Raw genomic sequence first — 18,485 nt, forward strand, 5'->3', positions numbered from 1 at the left:
TTTTTTAATCTCTTTCAAAATGCGCAGTTTGTCCTGTACGCTGTCTCTGTGGAAAAGCTGGAAATAAGAAGTGAGTCTGTTCAATAATTTATCCTAATTAGGTTATTCTTATCCGGCCAGCAGCACAGACATCAGAGAACGGCGTCTCCTGCCCACTGCCTGCATTTTTCATTACCTTCTGGCATTTACACAATCTGACCATTATTTCTCCCTCACAGCCGTCACTTCTCACGTCTCCTGGATGTTAATGACATCCTGGTCCCTCCTGACAGCGGCTCCCTCTCCCATCGACCTGATCAAAGATGATCGAGGCCCCCAACCCGGCCCCCCTGCCATTCAGATGTCTTTGAGACAACTATGATGACATTAGAGCCGGATCTCGGCGCTCTAGAGGCCAAACACTTTATGATGCCCATACATTTACCCCTTGATGAAATTAGCACCAAGCTGAACTCTCTATTATTGGATTTCTTTGTATGTTGTGTGGGAGTCTCAGAGGAGGACAATACAAACCTCCTGCTCTTATTGACTTCAATTTGACAGTCTGCTCACCAGATTGCCGCTGAGGTTTAGCTCTCCCCTCCCGCAGGGTCAGAACTGGCTTTATTGCTCAGCAGACCGTTGTTTACGGATGTTGACGGAGCAGGTAAGATCCAGCTGCAGTCGAGGGGCAGTGAGCCAAATGTGTCCACTGAGAGAAGACTTTGTTTCCATTTTATTGAGACATATTCTTTTTCATCAGTGAGCTACCCTGCTAGCTTCCAAAGGTCACGGGGTCATGTAGATTACATGTGACTATGACAGGTATGAACTTTACTTGTACCAGCAGGGTGGTCCCTCTGGTGGATTTATTTAACTTTGACCTCCAGGAATGGTTTTTAAACAGTGTTGACATTTACACAGAGTTCTACTAACAGGTTCTCTCCTGTGTGTGGTCTTTGGGCTGAGTTAAATTAGAGAAAAAAAACAACTGAACTGCTCATCAAACCAACTCCAGCAGTTCAGTAAAGCTGCATTCTCTGCCAGACTTACTAAGCTTACTAACAGTCAGATCATAGTCACCAGATCGAAATACATCCCCATTTTCTTCTCAATTAACGAAAATGATGGAGAAAAACTAAAGGTTTATGAGCTATTCGGGTTTGTGCCTCTCATTTGGTGGTTTAAGATTTAGAATTGTCATTTAGCGCCCTCTGGTGGATATACTCGGCTGAACAGGGTAACAAAATTTTAAGTTGTTTTCCTTAATTCTAAAGAAAACCCCATTTAAAACTTCAAACATCAGCACAAAGAATTATGTAAAGTGACAGAGTTAATAGTTATTAGGTCAGAAAAAGAATTAATGTCACAAGAAACACCTCTGGATTCAACAGCTGCCAATAATGTATCAGGGAGAGACAACTTCACCAGCAAAAACATCCTTAAGGCACCAGTAAGGATTCAAAACACAACACCATCACTCATAGAAGCCACCAGAGTATTAACAGAAAATCATCTGCGCGTATCAGAACTTCAGAATCAAAAGCAATGTTTAATGTTAAAGTCGGGTAGGCTTTAACAACATTGGATACATTAGCACCCTGAATGGAACCTTTTTCCTCATCTACAGTTGATAAAATCTGATACACATACTTTAAATCTTTCTGGTGTCTGCTAAAGGCCCGTTCACAAACTAAGATTGGGGTTTTATCCCTGAATAGCGGAATACACAACGCTGCCCTCCAGTGGTTATACGTGGTAGCACACCATCGTGCTAATAACCTCTGTTATTTCACTTATTTTCACTTATGGCTCATCCTCTTTAACTTGGAACTTTAAGTGTTATATTTATATATACTTCTATGTGTTTTAGCAGATGAAATTTAATTATTTCAGAGGTGTTTTCAATTCGTGGTAACGTTGGGTGTAGCAATACTCTCACACTCCTTATTCTTCCATATATGATTGAAGTCAGTCAGCACAGGGAGGAAGGCCTCAGCAGAGTTAAACGGATATACCTTTACCGCCACCTGGTGGCTAAAACAATACTACTCCTGCAGTCTGGTGCGACCTATTTGACGTCTCCATGCCCCCGTGTGCTGTATTTGAATGATAAACCTAAAACACCAAAGAAAAGTTGCTTATTATCTTTAAAACTCTGCAGATCCCCTCCATCTGCTGCTACCTCTGACGTGTTAACATACATATTAACCCGTGTGTTAACTTATCAGCTGTTTATTCAACCGACCCAGGCCTTGACAAGCCTGATCCTAAGAGACTAACACTGATTGGAAATGTTTGCTACTTCTAATTCCTGCAAGACAAGACGCAAACGCAAACTTTGTTTATTTCTTTTTAACTTTTTTCCCCAACAAAATATTTAAAAGATCTGTTTGAATTTCATGAACTTTCACTGCATTTCATTCCTGCATTTCCTCACCACGCTCCACTTTATAACCTTAGTTTTGCCATCAAAATAAAATTAAGGGCCATAAACAGAAACAGGGCTTTGGTAAAACATTACCTTATCTTTTGTGTTTAAACACCAACCAGCCGAGCGTCTCGTCACAGGCGACTGAATCCAAAACAAACAGTGCGAGAACACAAGAGAGGACTAAAATGTAAATGAGATTTTTATTTTATCTGAGGTATAACAGCACGCTGCATGTCACCTTCTTCCTTCCTGGTCCTGTGGTGGCAGAAAGACGTGTTTGTCGGATGGCGTTTAAACGAGATACCAGGACTCTGGGAGAACTCTGACGGGACTTGGCCTCCACTGCTGGGTGTGACCAGTTTCACCAGAACACCAAACCCGACCAGCCCGCGCCCTTAATTTCCCCCAAAGTCTTATCTGGATCTGAGTGACACAAACTGCTCTCACAGATAAAACCAGAGCTAAAGAACATCTCTGCAGACTCTGTGTGTCCTTTATTAAACTCAAACTGGAAACCAGCGGCACAACTGTCAGGAGGGTTACGCAACGACCCCAACAACCGTCGGAACGTGGTTGTTCTGGTTGAGGAAGCCTGAGCGAGTTGGTCCAGTCCTGAAAAACTTGTCCTCCAACAAAAGAACGCACCCGTGGCTGAGGCGCTGTGTGACTTTGCGTGCCTTTGTGTGTGAAGAGGAGGCGTGGCTCAGCTACACCGGTGGTTCTCAGTGGATTTGAAGGCAGAGGAGGCGACAGTGGGACACCTGGAGGGCAGCATGGCAACGCCACAGGTGGTATAAAGGCCCAGAGGCACGCCCTGCCAACGGACTCACTCCAGCACTCCCCGACGGCGGCTCCTGGCAGCAGTCATGATCAGCCTCTTCAGACTACAGCGCGTCTTCAACATCAACCAAGTGCCCACAGTCAGTTCCTCTCTGCTGGACTTTGGGCTGCGATTATGGGAGAAGTTCACCCAAGGCCAAACTCTGCCACGGGATTAAAACTGTCATCATGCCTTGCAGGTTTTTCATGAGGATGGCATCATCTCAGGGTACCGACACCCCCGCAGCTCAGCCGCAGATTGCATCTGGAGCCTCTTCCAGCTCACCAATGAGACCCTCAACATCTGGACCCACTTCCTGCCCACCTGGTACTACTGACACCTTCCCTTTGGTAACAATGGCCCAGAATTTTCTTAAATGACCTGTTTTTTGCTGTTAAATGCACCTGAGATTGTGTCCGTTTGCTCGTTTATTGTGGGGGAGGTGACGTCAGAGCGGAGCAGCAAACTGTGCGGAGGAATCACAGATGATCCGTTGTGACCAAAACACAGGTGTTGACTTTTGAAAAGAAAACATCTGTGAAGCCTCAGAACGAAAGGAAAAAAGCCTCTTAGCGATTTCCTTAAACAACCAAAGTTGGCGAGAAAGAAACCCAAACAAACCTGAGCAAACATCTACTCACTGTCGGTGAGGGAGTGTTCAAAAACTCGGGTTTTAACTCAAGAAGTGGAAAAAACTCCGTGAAGATCCCAGACCTGCTACCTCACAGTCGACACCATGTACACAAGGAGTGTGACAGGAGCGGTGGCCGCTCACACACACACACACACACACACACACACACACACACACATTCTTTCTCTATGGTCTACAGGTCACTCCCTGACGTGGGTCATTGTTGTGACCTCTTGAAATCCAAGATGATCACAACAACTTATTCTGCATGAAATGATCAGCTGATGAGGAGACACAAATCCTGACCTTTAAATTGACCCAAGCTAATAGTAGCGTTACATTTTATCATGTTTTATCATGGCGCTACACCGTGTGTGTGTGTGTGTGTGCGTGCGTGCGTGCGTGCGTGCGTGCGTGTGTCTGGTAAAGGACTCGCAGGGGTGTGTGCGACATGGGGTCCTGAGTCCCACAGGCCAGCGGCTAATGAGCTCATACATTCTCAAAACCAGCAAATGAGTTGGCACACGTGAGCCGGAGCTCAGTCATGTGGAAACGTGTAAATAACACGGGCTGGTTAATGAGGGGGTTGGTTAATGAGGGGGCTGGTTAATGTGACGGGGATCAGTGGACGACTTCACCAGACGTCATTTATCGATCAGAGATGTTAATCATTATTCTTTCAGGCATTTATCCATCCCTCAACATTCCAGCGTCCCGCCACACACTGTAAAAACAGCCCATTAACGAAAGATTGATATGAAAATGGTAAATACAGAAGCAGGTGTTCACTGATTCAGCGTTTCTGAAGCTCCTTATCCTCGCTGTAGCCCATAAATGTGAGCTTTGAGAGGTAGAAACGTGCGGCGTGTCGCTACAGCTGGTCTGTGAACCTCTGCTACTCTTCCCTCCTGCAGGTATTTCCTGTGGAAACTGGTGACAGTGGTGCTGATCCAGACAGCCTGGCAGGACTCCTTCACCTGGCCTCTGCTCATGTTCCTGCTCACCTGCTGCATTTACCCGCTGGCGTCCAGCTGCGCCCACACCTTCAGCAGCATGTCGGCGCGTGCACGCCACATCTGCTTCTTCTTCGACTACGGCGCCCTCAGTATCTACAGCCTGGGTGTGTGGCCCCTCACTGAGGGGTTTTAGCAGCACCCCTGAATCCTCAGACGCTGTTTTACTGACCAAAGGTGACGATAAGCACTATTTCTCACTCTGGTGCTGCAGGTTCAGCCATCAGCTATTCGGCGTATATTTTCCCAGACAAGTGGGTGAATGGTGTGTTCCACCGTTGGTACCTCGCCCTGGCTGTGCTCAACACAGTCGTCTGCACCAGCCTGTCCTGCTACTCCAGGTAGAGAGATCTCGGGCCCTCGGCTGTTGCTCAACTCAGTAAATTCCTTTTCTAATTCCGTGTAGCTAAATCCTGTTCTTTCTCTCATCTCGCACCACGAAGGCTCGGCTTTCCGTTCTGGCACTATGATCGTGGCACCGTAAAGAGGTAAAGAAAATCGCGATATCATCTGTTTTCTGTGACCAAGTGGATGCTGTTTAACCTTTGTGGGGCTAAAACAATGCTCGTGCTCTTCTTCTGCATCATCCCTGATGTGGGATTGGAAAAAAATGATTAAATAACTGTCATGTTATTGTGTTGTGTTACCTAACAGGGCTCACAGCAGTCTGGGTGATTTATTCCCAGTGTAGTTCCACCTGAGGACCAGTAAAACCTGTTTTATAACATGATTCTGAACCCTAAACCTCCTGCTAATGTGACACTGAAGCGTGCCTGATATCAAACCACAGTTTCTCCCATGAGTCTAGCATCTGGTGCTCCACAGGAATCCTGCTGACCTTCCATCAGAGCTGCACGATCCCGCCGACATCTCGGCTCTCTGTGGTGGAAAATAACCTCTCCGTGATCCTCTGATTTCAGATTCCCTGAATATCAGAGTCCCAAGTTCAGCAAGGTCCTCCGTGTGGTTGCCTTCGCCTACCCCTACCTGTTCGACAACATTCCTCTGTTCTATAGGGTAGGGTGCACATTTTAATCCGTCGCCCACATCAAAAATGCCAGTCTTTTCTGTTCTCTGGGTGTGGCACGCAGTTAATCTATTCTAAGCTGTAGCCCTGGTTGGGATTTAAATGAAATGTCAGAGTTCCTCTTTTGATAAGTGGGTGAATTCTATTGAATGTTTTTTTTGATTTACATTAAACAAATTCAAATTCATTTTCATCTAACAGATGAAGGGTTTCAGAAGGTTAATTGGCTCTGTTTGGTGCCCTGGCAGGTTTTTCTGTGTGAAGGAGACGGCTGCACAGACAATGACACCAACATCCTTCACTACAACCACATCGCTCTGGCTTTTCTCACCGGCTTCCTGTTCGCCACACACCTACCTGAGCGCCTGGCCCCCGGCAGCTTCGACTACATAGGTGAGTGCCATCGTATGTCACGGTTATAACGTTTCCCAGTGGTATACAAAGGTATATTTGTAATCTCATTGTAAATAGTTTTCATTTAAAGTCCTGAATAAGGCAGTGTTTTGTATGTGGTGTTAATGTAAACGTGTTCTCCTCTGTGTTAAACATTGTCAGGTTTGGCTAATGCATAACTGCATCTCCAAACATTTATAACGTCCTATGCTCACTTTTGATCTACTTTTACTGGTATTACCTTGATCTCAAATGCAACTGCGCCCCCTGCAGGTCACAGCCATCAACTCTTCCACGTGTGCGCCATCCTTGGCACGCACTTCCAGATGAAGGCCATCGAGAAGGACATGGCGACACGGCGCCCATGGCTCCTGGAACACTCCAGACCCCTCACCTCTGTCAACACAGTGTGGCCGGCCCTGTTCTGTGTGCTGGTCAACTTCTTCATCATCGTCCTGTTCAGTTTACCTCTCCTCTCTGGGGCCACAGGCCACAAAACGCCTCGTAAGAAAGCAGGAGGTCCTGGCAAAACACTGACGTCATAACTACGGGATGGCACACGTGCAGGTGTGAGCTTCACACCTTTATGAACTTTACTGGGATGCTTTGAGCTACTAAGATGCTGTTGATCTCAATGTATTTAATGTTTGAACTGAGCTGAACTCATATCCTCCGGTAGAGGATGAAGAGATAGATTGTTTATGTCGGAAGATTTGTGACTATGTCCAGATGATTAAAAAATGAGTATTTATTGACTGTATTATTTACTGTATTTTGAATAAAATCTTAATAGAACTTCAATCTGTTGTGTTAAAGTAGGAAAAACATTATTCAGTTAAACCCTACAGAAATTTTACATTGTACTAAATGCCCCCCCCCCCTCCCCCCCATGTCCACAACTGCATCACAAGTAAATACAGTATTAATGATATTCATGTACATCTGATTGGTGACCTACATTTAAATACTACAGAATTTTATATTTACTTATTTTGCATACCTATAGCTAATGTGAACAATTTCTTATTAAGTTTTCCGTGCCTTGAATTCCACACAAATGCACTCGGAGCGACTGCAACCATCTCAAATATGGGAAGTACAATTTAAAGAATGAAATGAGCTAAACTCATGCAGTAATTTGATCTGTTATATATATATACAGAGAGAGAGAGAGAGAGAGAGAGAGAGAGAGAGAGAGAGAGAGAGAGAGAGAGAGAGAAGAGTGAGATGAAGATCTCTTGAAAGTTAAAAACAAGCATAATCGTTGTCATACTTCCGGTTCAGTTGAGCAAAGCTTCTTTTCAGACCCGCCTTTTTAGTCTCTTTAGGGCGGGACTTCCGCTCTCATGGCGACGGCTGCGCCGTGATTGGTTAAAATAGCGGAAAAGCGTTTCATAATAGAGTTTTTCAAATTTAGGAGAGGCGCTCTTGGGTATTTCTGGAGAGGTCGAGTTTTTAACGAAAATGCAGAGACCTATGTAAGTTTTGACAATCTTATAACGGCTATTAGTTCACGTATTTTTAATAATCGAAACTATTGTTAGTTGTATTTTACCACATCTTGTTTTGTATAAAAACCGCATAAAATAATCAGGGATTAAATGCGTTTACAGAACTACCGTTAGCTATCCAGACAGCTAACGCTAGCTGTCTGATATTTTGGTTATAGAGGACTGTTCGGTAAGAATAGATACTTCACGATTATTAATCACCATGTCCTGCGTTTCTTTCCTTTTTTAACCAATAGTAAAGGGAAGACTCCTAGGAGGCCCGCCAACAAAAGGGCAAACAACGTAGAGAAAGATCCAGTTGGGGTGAGTGGATATATTTTAGGTATCTCCTTAATCTACAAGATGATTACATATGGGTTCCTCGCAAACATGGCTGTGTTTAATTAAATCTGATTTTAAGGTGATTATTTAATCCAAGGGGAAATTGTTCTTTGTTCACTGTCTAACCTGTCCTACACATTTACTAGTTTACATGCACAATTTAGTACTATTGCCTGGATATTTTCCATCAAATGTTAACATTTACTATACTTACCAAAGCGCATTACAATGTTTATTAAATTGTTCGAGCTTACCTTTAGGGACTCGATGTCTGTAAGTTGTTTTTTTTCCATTATTGGTACTCTGATAAGTCATGCAGGCACAGACGGAGTCCACATGTTTTAATCAGAGTTTAACCGATACCAAACATTTGATCTGTTAACCGTCAGGCTACAATGCCAACTTTGTCATGGGTTTATTCTACAGCCGATGATAATGACAGCACATGTTTCCCAGGTTTACTGTCGTATACGTCCACTTGGGGCAGAAGATGAGGAATGTTGTGTCGAGATGATAAGCAGCTCAACCATTCAGCTGCACGCTCCCGATGGCCTGAAAGCCAACCGCAATGGAGAATACAAAGAGGTAAGTGTGCTGCACCCTTTGCTTTGGCCATTTGTTTTTCATCTCCCCTCAGCCTGACCTTATAAACTTTGAGTACGGTAATTCATGACATATGACACCCCTTGATTTCTTTTTGCGGATAGTCTCAAGTAACATGGTTTATTTATTAATAAATCACTTTTGTTGTTTAATAGAACCCCCAAATCTCAGTGCTTCATTTAAAATGCCTATTGTTCTCAGATTCTGAATTCTTTCCTATTTTCTGTCTTTTATATGTTCTTTTTTTTTTTTTACATTTTAGACCCAATACACTTTTAAAAAAGTATTCGGTATCAACACCAGTCAAAGGGAGCTGTTTGAGGACGTTGCCAAGCCGCTGGTAGAAGACCTTATTCAGTGTAAGAATGGTAAGTCAATGAATCTTATACTTCTAAAGTGGAAAGTGGGCCAAATCCATTAATGATGACTAAATTGGTCGTGCACTTGCATGAGTTTAGGACTAAAATACACTTTGAAAATGTAAAATTCATCTGCAGGAATGTACTGATGTGATTGTGATGGTCTACGTTGACAGGTCTGTTGTTTACGTATGGTGTTACTGGAAGTGGTAAGACCTTCACCATGACCGGCTCACCTGGAGAAGGTGGGCTCCTTCCACGTTCCCTTGACATGATCTTCAACAGCATCGGCCCCTTTCAGGCCAAAAGATTTGTAAGTCTGATATTCTGTGAAGTAGGTGGGGGGAAATTTTTATGTGGAAACTATATGAAGTTGGAAATATTTTGAATCAGGTGTTTAAACCAGACGACAAAAATGGGATGGAGATTCAGGGTCAAGTTGATGCTCTGCTGGAGCGACAGAAGCGCGACAGCCAGCAGTCGGTGCCCAAAACACCATCCTCTCGGTAACGGAGGCATTTTGTTCTCTGTTCTCTTCGTAGAGTTTGAAGAAATTTAATCTAAATCATATTCAGATTGCTTTTTAAAACTAACCTGTCATCTGTTTTCACAGGCAAAAGGCTGATCCAGAGTTTGCAGATATGATACATTCAGAGGAAGCATGTAAATGCGATATCATGGACGAGGACTGCTGTTACAGTGTTTTTGTTTCCTACATCGAGGTTTACAACAACTACATATATGATCTACTTGAAGATGTTCAATTCGACCCAATCAGACCGAAGTAAGAGACGAATCCAAATCAGGTTTTGCTTTTTGAAACAAGATCCTTTTGTCGGTACAAAGCTCTCTTGACTGGTACACTAAACTAATATTCAAAAGTTGTGCCATCACAGTTGTCAACAGTTTGGCCTTTTGTTCAGTACGCGTTACAATTTGAGACACAACTTATTTGGATCTGTAGCATTTCAATGTTGAAGAGATGCACTTTTAAAAATCCTGTTTTCATCAGGTGGGTGGCTGGAGGCACGCCTGTGCGGAACAATGAGTTCATGTATGTGGCCGTGAAAGAACATTAATCAGTTCTTTTATCTATAGGTTTAACTTTGTTGTAGTTGACGTACGCCTCATAATTGCATTTCCATCCCTTTTAATCCAAAGCCCTTTAAAATCGTATTTGTAGCGTACTTGTTGTTGTTTGTTGTTTTCCCCTCTCATGTGGCTGTGATCTTGAAGGTTTGGCTCCCTGCTCTTGCTGTTGGTGACCCATAATGACCCTGAAAGGCTTGAGCTTGTCTGCAAACCTCTGCATGTGTTGTCTGTACCCCTGAATGCCATTGTTTAGAATCTAGCAACTTATTTTTTCTACTTTAAAATGACACAGTGTATTTCTGTTTTCTCATTGTTTTCATCTGTTATTTCAGACCCCCTCAATCCAAGATCTTACGTGAAGACCAGAATCATAACATGTACGTGGCTGGCTGCACAGAGGTCGAGGTCAAATCTACAGAGGAGGCATTTGAGGTCTTTTGGAAGGGTTAGTCTGCACAGTGTTTTAATGCATATAGGTCTATTAGTTACTAAGTTAGATATAATATGATTTATTTTTTTTCTTCTGCATTGACAATTCTCCATCTGTAGGTCAAAAGAAACGAAGAATAGCGAACACTCAACTCAACCGTGAGTCCAGTCGCTCCCACAGCGTGTTCACGGTGAAGCTGGCCCAGGCGCCGCTCGATGCCGATGGGGATCACATTCTACAGGTGAGGTTTTGTATTTTTAGCCGAGTGGCTCATGTGCTAAATTCCAGTTGGATCTGCTTGGCCACATTGGTCTTCACTTCTTTCCAAATCAAATCTTGCTCGGGTCAGAAAGGATTCCAGCCTGTTTAAGTCAAATCATGTGTTGTTAAAATTCAGGACAAAAACCAAGTGAATGTGAGCCAGCTGTGTCTGGTGGATCTGGCAGGCAGTGAGCGCACCAACAGAACCAGAGCACAGGGAAGTCGCCTTCGGGAAGCAGGTCAGTTCAGATTGCAGTATTTCCGTCTTTAAACCACAGAAACTTTTTCCATCACATTTGCAGGCATTTAATAATGTTTTGGCTCATGTACAGGTAACATCAACCAATCCCTGATGACTCTGCGTACCTGTATTGAAGTCCTGCGTGAAAACCAGATGTGTGGAACCAGTAAGGTTGGTACCTCATTTTTTGCTCTGGTTTATATCGTTTTATTATTTTATAGGTTCAGTTACAAGTCAGAACAGCTCCACTCATCTTTTGTTATCTTCCAGATGGTGCCGTACAGGGACTCCAAAGTAACGCACCTCTTCAAAAACTACTTTGATGGAGAAGGAAAAGTGAGGATGGTTGTGTGTGTTAACCCAAAGGCTGATGACTATGAGGAAACTATGGTACGACATGAGCATATAGGTTTGTTCTTGAGTTTCTACATTGTGCTTGAAGGAAATCTAATGGTGCTGAATTTTGTTTGTTGCAGCTGGTGATGCGTTTTGCTGAGATGACCCAGGAGGTGGAAGTGGCGCGGCCTGTTGACCGGCCTATCTGTGGCCTCGCTGCTGGACGCAGACACAGAAACCAGGCCTTCAGAGATGAGCTGACATATCGCTTGGAAGAGCGAGGAGGTCCCATTAATGCTGGTAAATGGCTGAATAAATGAAATTTTATGTTACTGCAGAACACCACTGTGACGTCAAACATGTATTCATTCATATTGTCTTCAGCTCTGTCCACTTCTTGTTTTATTGGAACAGATGATCCTATCGTATTGGGCCAGGTCATAGAAAGCCTTCCAGCTCTTCCTTCCTGTGAACTAATGGATCCTGCTGATGATCAGACATTGCCTCGTCTGATTGAGGCTTTGGAAAAGAGGCACTGTGTCCGTCAGATAATGTCAGAGCGGTTAAACAAAACGGGTATGCAGCCATCTTTAATCTGCTGTTAAATGTTCACTGTTGCTTTGAGTAAATGTAGTTATTTCACATTTGTGTTACTGAAACATCCTGTCCACTGTGAACATCAGATCTGCCCTCCATTTTCTCCTACAGCCAATACGCTGAGATCCATACTCCAGCAGCTTGATGGTCAGCTCGATGCAAAGGAAACCTTCCTTCATGATCAACGAAGCAAACTGGGAGAGAAGGAAAAAACCATCAGCAGCCAGAAATTGGAGATAGAACGATTAGAGAAAAAGTCGAAAACCTTAGAATACAAGGTGCTGCTGCATTTTCCCGTTGGTGCTCTCTGCGTGCAGCGTTGCAAAGTAAGAACAGTATCTTTTACTCTGCTGTCTGCCTGCTTAGGTTGATATCCTACAGAAGACAACAGAAATGTACGAGCAGGACAAACGCTCACTTCAGCAGGAGCTGGAGACTCGGGAGCAAAGGCTGCAGAAAGAGCTGACGGACAGGAGGCGCATAGAGCATCGCATGCAGGGCATGGTGACTGATGCAAATGTCAAGTGGGAGAAAGAGTGTGTAAGTGAACTCAAGCTGGGCGACTTAGTTTTTGAGGGTATTTCTGATATCTAACCAAAAGAAAATAATGTGTTTTATTAATGTTCACCTGTTTACCTGTTTATCAGGTGAGACGAGTAAACGCCAAGCAGATGGAACTGCAGAACAAGCTGTGGATGAAAGATGAAAAGCTGAAGCAGCTGAAGGCCATTGTAACAGAGAGCAGCAGCAGCAGCAGAGTTGGTGGATGCCCGACTGAGCGTCCAGAGAAGCCCGAGAGGCCCTCAAGAGACAGAGATCACAACATCAACCAGAAGAGGTCTGCCTCACCACCGCCGCTGCCTGTAAGTCCTTCAACAATTCCTACATGTACCTCAGTGTTCTGTTCTTTGATCTATCGGGGAGCATTCTGGGAAATGTTTGCATGCCGCTAATTGTCATCCTGATTGTTGTATGATTTCAATGCTTAATATTCACAGTCGCTATTTGTAATAATCCTGATGTGTATATGTGTGTTTAACTGGTGCCCCTAACACCCATGATGCCTCGGCCACATTCCTTTGTCACCTTTTAGGACATGAGCCAAACTTCATCTCGCAAATATCCAGTCAGATTTAGGGCAGTTCAGGACCCTAAACCCCCCACCTATCCGTCAGTAGCCTCCTGCATCTCTGATTGGGAGCACAAGTTCTCAGTAGAAACAAGCGGCCATCCTCCCCAGTACGGAGACTCGGGTCCTTCCCAAGGCACCAGCAGTGTGGGTCGCAGGAGAGGCCAGCGTTGGGCCCCAGACACTGAGGTCCCCACTACATCTGTTGTCTGTGGTCTAAACCTTGAAGCAGACAAAAGGGTTAGTGTTGGTGTATGTTAGTCGTCCCTAAACGTGTCCTTATCTTTTGCCTTATCTGGGCAGGAGCTGCAAAATGTAAGTTTATTTAGCAATATCCTAATATCCTTACTGAGATTGTACTGTAGGTGATGCTTGTAGTTCTTTAGTTCAGCCCTCCTGCTGTGGCTATACCAGCCCAGAGTTCTTTCTCTTGCTTGTGTTAAACTGCTCTATAGATTTAGATTTAATTTTCTCTTGAATGCGTCAACACAACAGAAGTGACAGAAGTCTCCAACACCCAAGTGTGTTGCCATAGTGTGTAGTAGTGACGGCACAAATGCATGACATTCCAAAAAGGCTGAGCTAAATGGATTAGGAAAGTATAACAAATACATGGCGATCGTTTGTTTAGTATAAGAAATATGGTGACACAACACTGTCGTGTCCCACTTTTATCTTACACCTACGGTCTTTTCAGGAAGGGCTGACCCTTCCCGACTCAACTCCAATAATTGATGAGCAGAGATTGAATATTTGATGATGACAAATGACCTGCAGCCCTCTGACTGTGGACCAGATGTACACACTGGGGCCAGGCCACAAAATTATTATTTGCAGACCGTGAAGACTTTTGGCTTCTTATAAAATGCTGACAGATGGAACCGTTTTTATCTTTGGGTTGTGGTTTGCATCAATCTTTTGATTTCAGTTGTTCCTCTGTAGTTTTAACAAACCCTACACTTTGAAATGGAGGCCAACGTCCCAGTATGAAATGTAATTCGATCAGTTGATTACTTCCATGCCGCGTTTACTTGTTCCGGCGAGTTTGGATCAAAACAAACTAATCTAGTAATAATCTCATGTCTAATGATCTAACGGTGATCTATCGGCTGTCACTTGAAATCGGTCTGTTGTGTTTAGAGCACATTTTCTCGTTAATTTACGAAACCACATCTGTTTCCTCTTCGCATGATCTTTTGATTGCAAAACATTAGCACGCTACTTCTAACCAGATTTGCATGTTGACTCTTTTTCACTCTGGACTTATCAGTCACTGGTGTGTTTTTAGTTACTGTACTTTATTAAAAATCTATGTATGGTCAGAGCATAATTTCTGTTTAATGGGACATGCTCCAGTATGTCTGTCTCGGTCCTTCAGGGCTACATTTATTTTCTGTCATTCCTCTGGGGCTTAAAATTCAGGACCATTGAAACTGTTCTCAAATGATTCCTGTTGCAATTGCTTGTGAATAACGTCCTGATTTTTTCTTCTCTCACAATGGGATCACCAGACAGCTCTTCCGGTCCACCCATTGCACAGGCGTTCGCACTCTGCGGGTGGGGAAAAATGGGTAGACCACAAACCACCTTGTAATTTGGACCTAGACACTGTCTTGCAGCCAATCATACCAAATGCAATCAAGGTGTCGACCCCCAGTGAGAAAGCTCTGTCTAAATGCCAAAAGTATGTGCTTAGACATCAAGAGCTTGCCTCTGACGGGGAGATCGAGACCAAATTGATCAAGGTAAAATTGTTGAAGTCACATCTGATTGTCTTACATCATCTTCTCTTAATCACCTTAATTAACTTCACCAGTGATTAATGGTTATTGGCACCTTTTGTGGGGGTTTTTTGGCCCTTCTTTTGCAGTTAAGATATTTGTTTGATTGTTTTTGACATAATTTTTTCACAGGGCAATGTTTTTAAGACCAGAGGTGGAGGACAGGCTGTGCAGTTTGTTGACATCGAGACCCTAAAACAAGAGTGTCCAACAGCACCCAGGTGAAGCCTTTGTTTAAACTAAAAGATGCCCCCATAAGGTTGGGTCATTTACGCTTGTGAATATGAATGAAACTTTTAATGACATCTTCTGGTATCTGGCTAAAGTATTTTTCAGTTTAAGAAACTGAACCATTTTGAACAGGGGGAATAAAACTATAATGAAAGGTGGATGTGATGCAGATGTGACTCACTCCTTCCTGCATCTCTCTGGTCATTTTGAAAAAGACCACTTTGCTTCAGTGCTCTGGAGGTTCCTGTGCTGTATTCATACGCTTACCTAATCTGAAATTAGGGATTAAACCACATCTGCAAAACTCTAAAAATATAGTTTTATATTTTAGCCGCAAGAGACGATCAGGGTCCAATGATGGACCGGACCAAATGGAGGACTTGGAAAACAAGGTAAGACATGTTCATAGTAATAGATTACAATAAGCAGAACTACTTTTGGCATGTTTTTTTTTATTTTATTTTTTTTTAAATTAATACTTCATATTATGTCAAAACTTTCCCCAATAGGCTCCTTTACCAGGCCAAAGCACAAGCCACGTGTATCAAAAGTAAGTAAATATGATACAGCTCAAGCTGTAGATCCCAATGCTCTAATGTGAGATACAAACTTTGTTTTCTTCTTTCAGACGCAGGAAGCCTTAAGGTCTGCAGATACGAAGGGCCGGCCTGACAGCGGTGGAGGGACACAAATGTTAAACTATGCATCTTTAAGACATCCTGCATTTTTGTATTTGTTTTTTATGACAAATTATTTTTGCACTCAGTAATCAGGATTTTTTTTGTCTGTAGAAAGTTTTCACTTGTAACTCTGTTGGATGATTGCTGAAATTATTACTCCTTGAAGACATGGATATATTAAATAGTATAATTGCACTGTGTTTATATTTAGTTCTTTTTACTTATGAGTACCCGAAGTTTAGAGCTGCAGTGTGTGGAACTTTAAATGTAAATATGAAACTTCTGCATATCTTTCTTTTGTCAGTCTCTGACTAACTGTAAATAATTATTCTTACATTTCTTTTGATTTTTTTTTTTTACCTCTGATGGACAGATCTCCCTGGGGTGTGTAGTACACCACTATTTTGGTGGTATTAAATCAATTAGCAGAAAAAAAGGTCTAAATGACTTGGTTATTGATAACATGAAATGACATGTAAGTGACCTGAGTTCAAAAAAGCACACAAGCACCTTTGCCTGTGCTTTTTGAAATAAACATTGTTAGTATAGTTTCAAAAGCTGTCGGCCCCTGGGGCATGACAAATGGACAGAAGTAAAAGGGAAAACCTATGCAGAAGAAACAATTGCAGCATGTAGTTTAACTGTGAAGAGAGGCTTTCACAACTATATAAAAACTAAATCCAAACTGCTGCATATGACAATGCAGAAGAGTTTCATAGGGTAGCTTGGCAAGAGATGACATCTATTGATGTTCTCTGATGGTATTAAATGTATTGGCATAACTAAACATGATGATTGACATTTTAAATTCTATGGTACGTTTCTATCCTGCGAGGCATAAACTTGGATACACGTTAATGGATATTTGACCTTTGTTTTGACAAACACATCGTGACAAAGGGTAACAATGGAAAATCAAGAACTTGAGGCTGTGCTTGTATTTGGATTAAACAAGGCCACGCAGAGGTGAATATATTTTAACGTTAATACTTTTCTATGATATGACAGCAGGACATTAATCAATTTGAAAGTTATCACTAAGTGGATTAACGTTGTAAAAACTAGACCGAACCATTCTGGAAACCCCCCTACGGCATCCGAAATGGATCAGTCCCAATCGTCTCCACGCGCACCTGTGATAGTAAAATCAATTAACTTAATCTTTGTTTTTGTTTAATTATGATTTAAAGACAGTGAGCGACAATTTCGCCAACGAAAGGTAAGCGTTTTAATGGGAAGTTAATCGCTTTAACTGACACAGTTGCGATCGCGATAAAAAACATCTTCTAATTCCAAGTGTTGTGAACTCATTTGCTAACGTCGCGCTTTGTGAAGCCGAAACATCAACATTTTGCAGTGTTTACATGTAAATAATATGATACTTTCAGGTGAGCACCTTTGTTGAGGCGAAAATCCGGAAAGTTGGAGACAAATGAACACGAAGCAAAACAGAAATGCAAATAAATGGAAGATTAAAAAGCTACTGGTTTACCTTCATGTTTAGTAATTGATTTGTCTCGTGTGTATTTTTTTATGCAATAGCCACGACTTTTATTTAGTTAGAGTTGCTAAACTGTGCCAGGCCTGGTTTATACATTCCTCACCCACTGAGTCGAATGACCTGCTGGACTGTTGCTGCGATTGCGCAACATTTCCCAAATCTCTGTTAATTTTGACCAGATTTCTTGTGAAACTTGATTCTAGTTGCTGTGTGGTTTTGACTTGGTCCCAGCACTGTGTGAAATCCTTTGAAAACTGATTTCTAACTAAGGAGGCTCACATTTTTTTAATTCCTGGAAGACAGGTGGTGATATCAAAAGCATTGTGGACTATTTCAGACATTTATAATAACGCAAGATGAGAAACGAGGCCGTCCTCATATAAACCAATTAATGAGACGATTCAATTCTTTGGAAGCACAAATGTGACTATACCCACCACTATTCAACCAATCACATAGCGACAATTGCATGCTGTTAAGCATGTGGACGTTGTCACGACAAATTGTTACAGTTCCAATGGATGTTCAATATGGAGAAGAAAGGTGATGTATATTCCTTTGAACGTGGGGCAGTTGTTAGTGTAATGGTATTTATGACCACAGTGGATCATCATCTGATGGCTACAGCCACTAGGACAATTCACCATGGCCCAAATCTCATATCATCTGGGTTCTGGAACATGCAATGAGTTACTGTACTCCAGAGGCCTCCATAGTCACCACATCTCATCCCTATAGAGCATCTTTGGGAGATGCACATCTTGGAGGTGCAGCCAACAAATCTGCAGCAAATCTGCGACATGTGCTTCAATGGCCAAAGCAAATTCATCGTGAGTGTGAGCTCACTTTTGAACCATTGTGGTTTGTACTTTCGGTCTTTTTTTCACAGAAACAATTGGGACGGTACAAACAAAGAATGAATTCAAAGGAAGAATGACACAAACGTGTCCAAGGATCTTTCCCTTTGTTCAGATGAAGGTCTATAGAGGAAGCCAGTGTTTAGTGTTAGTTCTCATTATGTGTTTATTTTAAAAAAGGCTGTTTTTCATCACTGAAATTATTGGGATAATATTAAAATAGTTAGACTTAAGCATCAAATTTCTGTCTCAACC

At 42.5% G+C, this 18,485-nt stretch overlaps 2 protein-coding genes and 1 long non-coding RNA gene across 7 annotated transcripts in view; all 3 read left to right on the top strand.

Moving 5' to 3' along the window:
- The first annotated feature begins 3,145 nt into the window (after nt 1-3,145).
- LOC101077273 (membrane progestin receptor gamma-B) lies at nt 3,146-7,101 on the top strand. The gene is made up of 8 exons (XM_003969815.3): nt 3,146-3,333; nt 3,433-3,560; nt 4,782-4,987; nt 5,095-5,221; nt 5,324-5,368; nt 5,801-5,897; nt 6,156-6,300; nt 6,574-7,101. Exons 1-8 carry the CDS (start codon nt 3,280-3,282, stop codon nt 6,843-6,845), a joined length of 1,074 nt encoding a protein of 357 aa, XP_003969864.1. The 5' UTR covers nt 3,146-3,279; the 3' UTR covers nt 6,846-7,101.
- Nucleotides 7,102-7,681: 580 nt separating this feature from the next.
- LOC101077499 (kinesin-like protein KIF23) lies at nt 7,682-16,299 on the top strand. Of its 5 annotated transcripts, XM_011609974.2 has the most exons (24): nt 7,682-7,778; nt 8,048-8,114; nt 8,589-8,717; nt 8,998-9,103; nt 9,271-9,407; nt 9,488-9,600; nt 9,708-9,878; nt 10,107-10,148; nt 10,519-10,631; nt 10,736-10,857; nt 11,014-11,116; nt 11,210-11,289; nt 11,389-11,508; nt 11,595-11,754; nt 11,869-12,030; nt 12,163-12,329; nt 12,418-12,591; nt 12,699-12,914; nt 13,145-13,420; nt 14,692-14,925; nt 15,094-15,182; nt 15,524-15,584; nt 15,702-15,742; nt 15,821-16,299. In XM_011609974.2, exons 1-24 carry the CDS (start codon nt 7,765-7,767, stop codon nt 15,834-15,836), a joined length of 2,913 nt encoding a protein of 970 aa, XP_011608276.2. In that variant the 5' UTR covers nt 7,682-7,764; the 3' UTR covers nt 15,837-16,299. The 5 variants fall into 5 exon arrangements, with proteins under 5 accessions (XP_011608276.2, XP_011608279.2, XP_011608278.2 ...); XM_011609977.2 differs by lacking the exon at nt 13,145-13,420; XM_011609976.2 differs by lacking the exon at nt 10,107-10,148.
- Nucleotides 16,300-16,874: 575 nt separating this feature from the next.
- Nucleotides 16,875-18,485, top strand: part of LOC105417269 (uncharacterized) — a 50,298-nt gene continuing 48,687 nt past the window's right edge. The window contains exon 1 of the long non-coding RNA XR_003890421.1: nt 16,875-17,091. This is a non-coding gene — a long non-coding RNA (uncharacterized lncRNA). The remainder of the gene's footprint in view (nt 17,092-18,485) is intronic.

This window comes from Takifugu rubripes, chromosome 13 (genome assembly GCF_901000725.2).
Source record: "Takifugu rubripes chromosome 13, fTakRub1.2, whole genome shotgun sequence".
In the NCBI taxonomy this organism is placed as follows: Eukaryota; Metazoa; Chordata; class Actinopteri; order Tetraodontiformes; family Tetraodontidae; genus Takifugu; species Takifugu rubripes.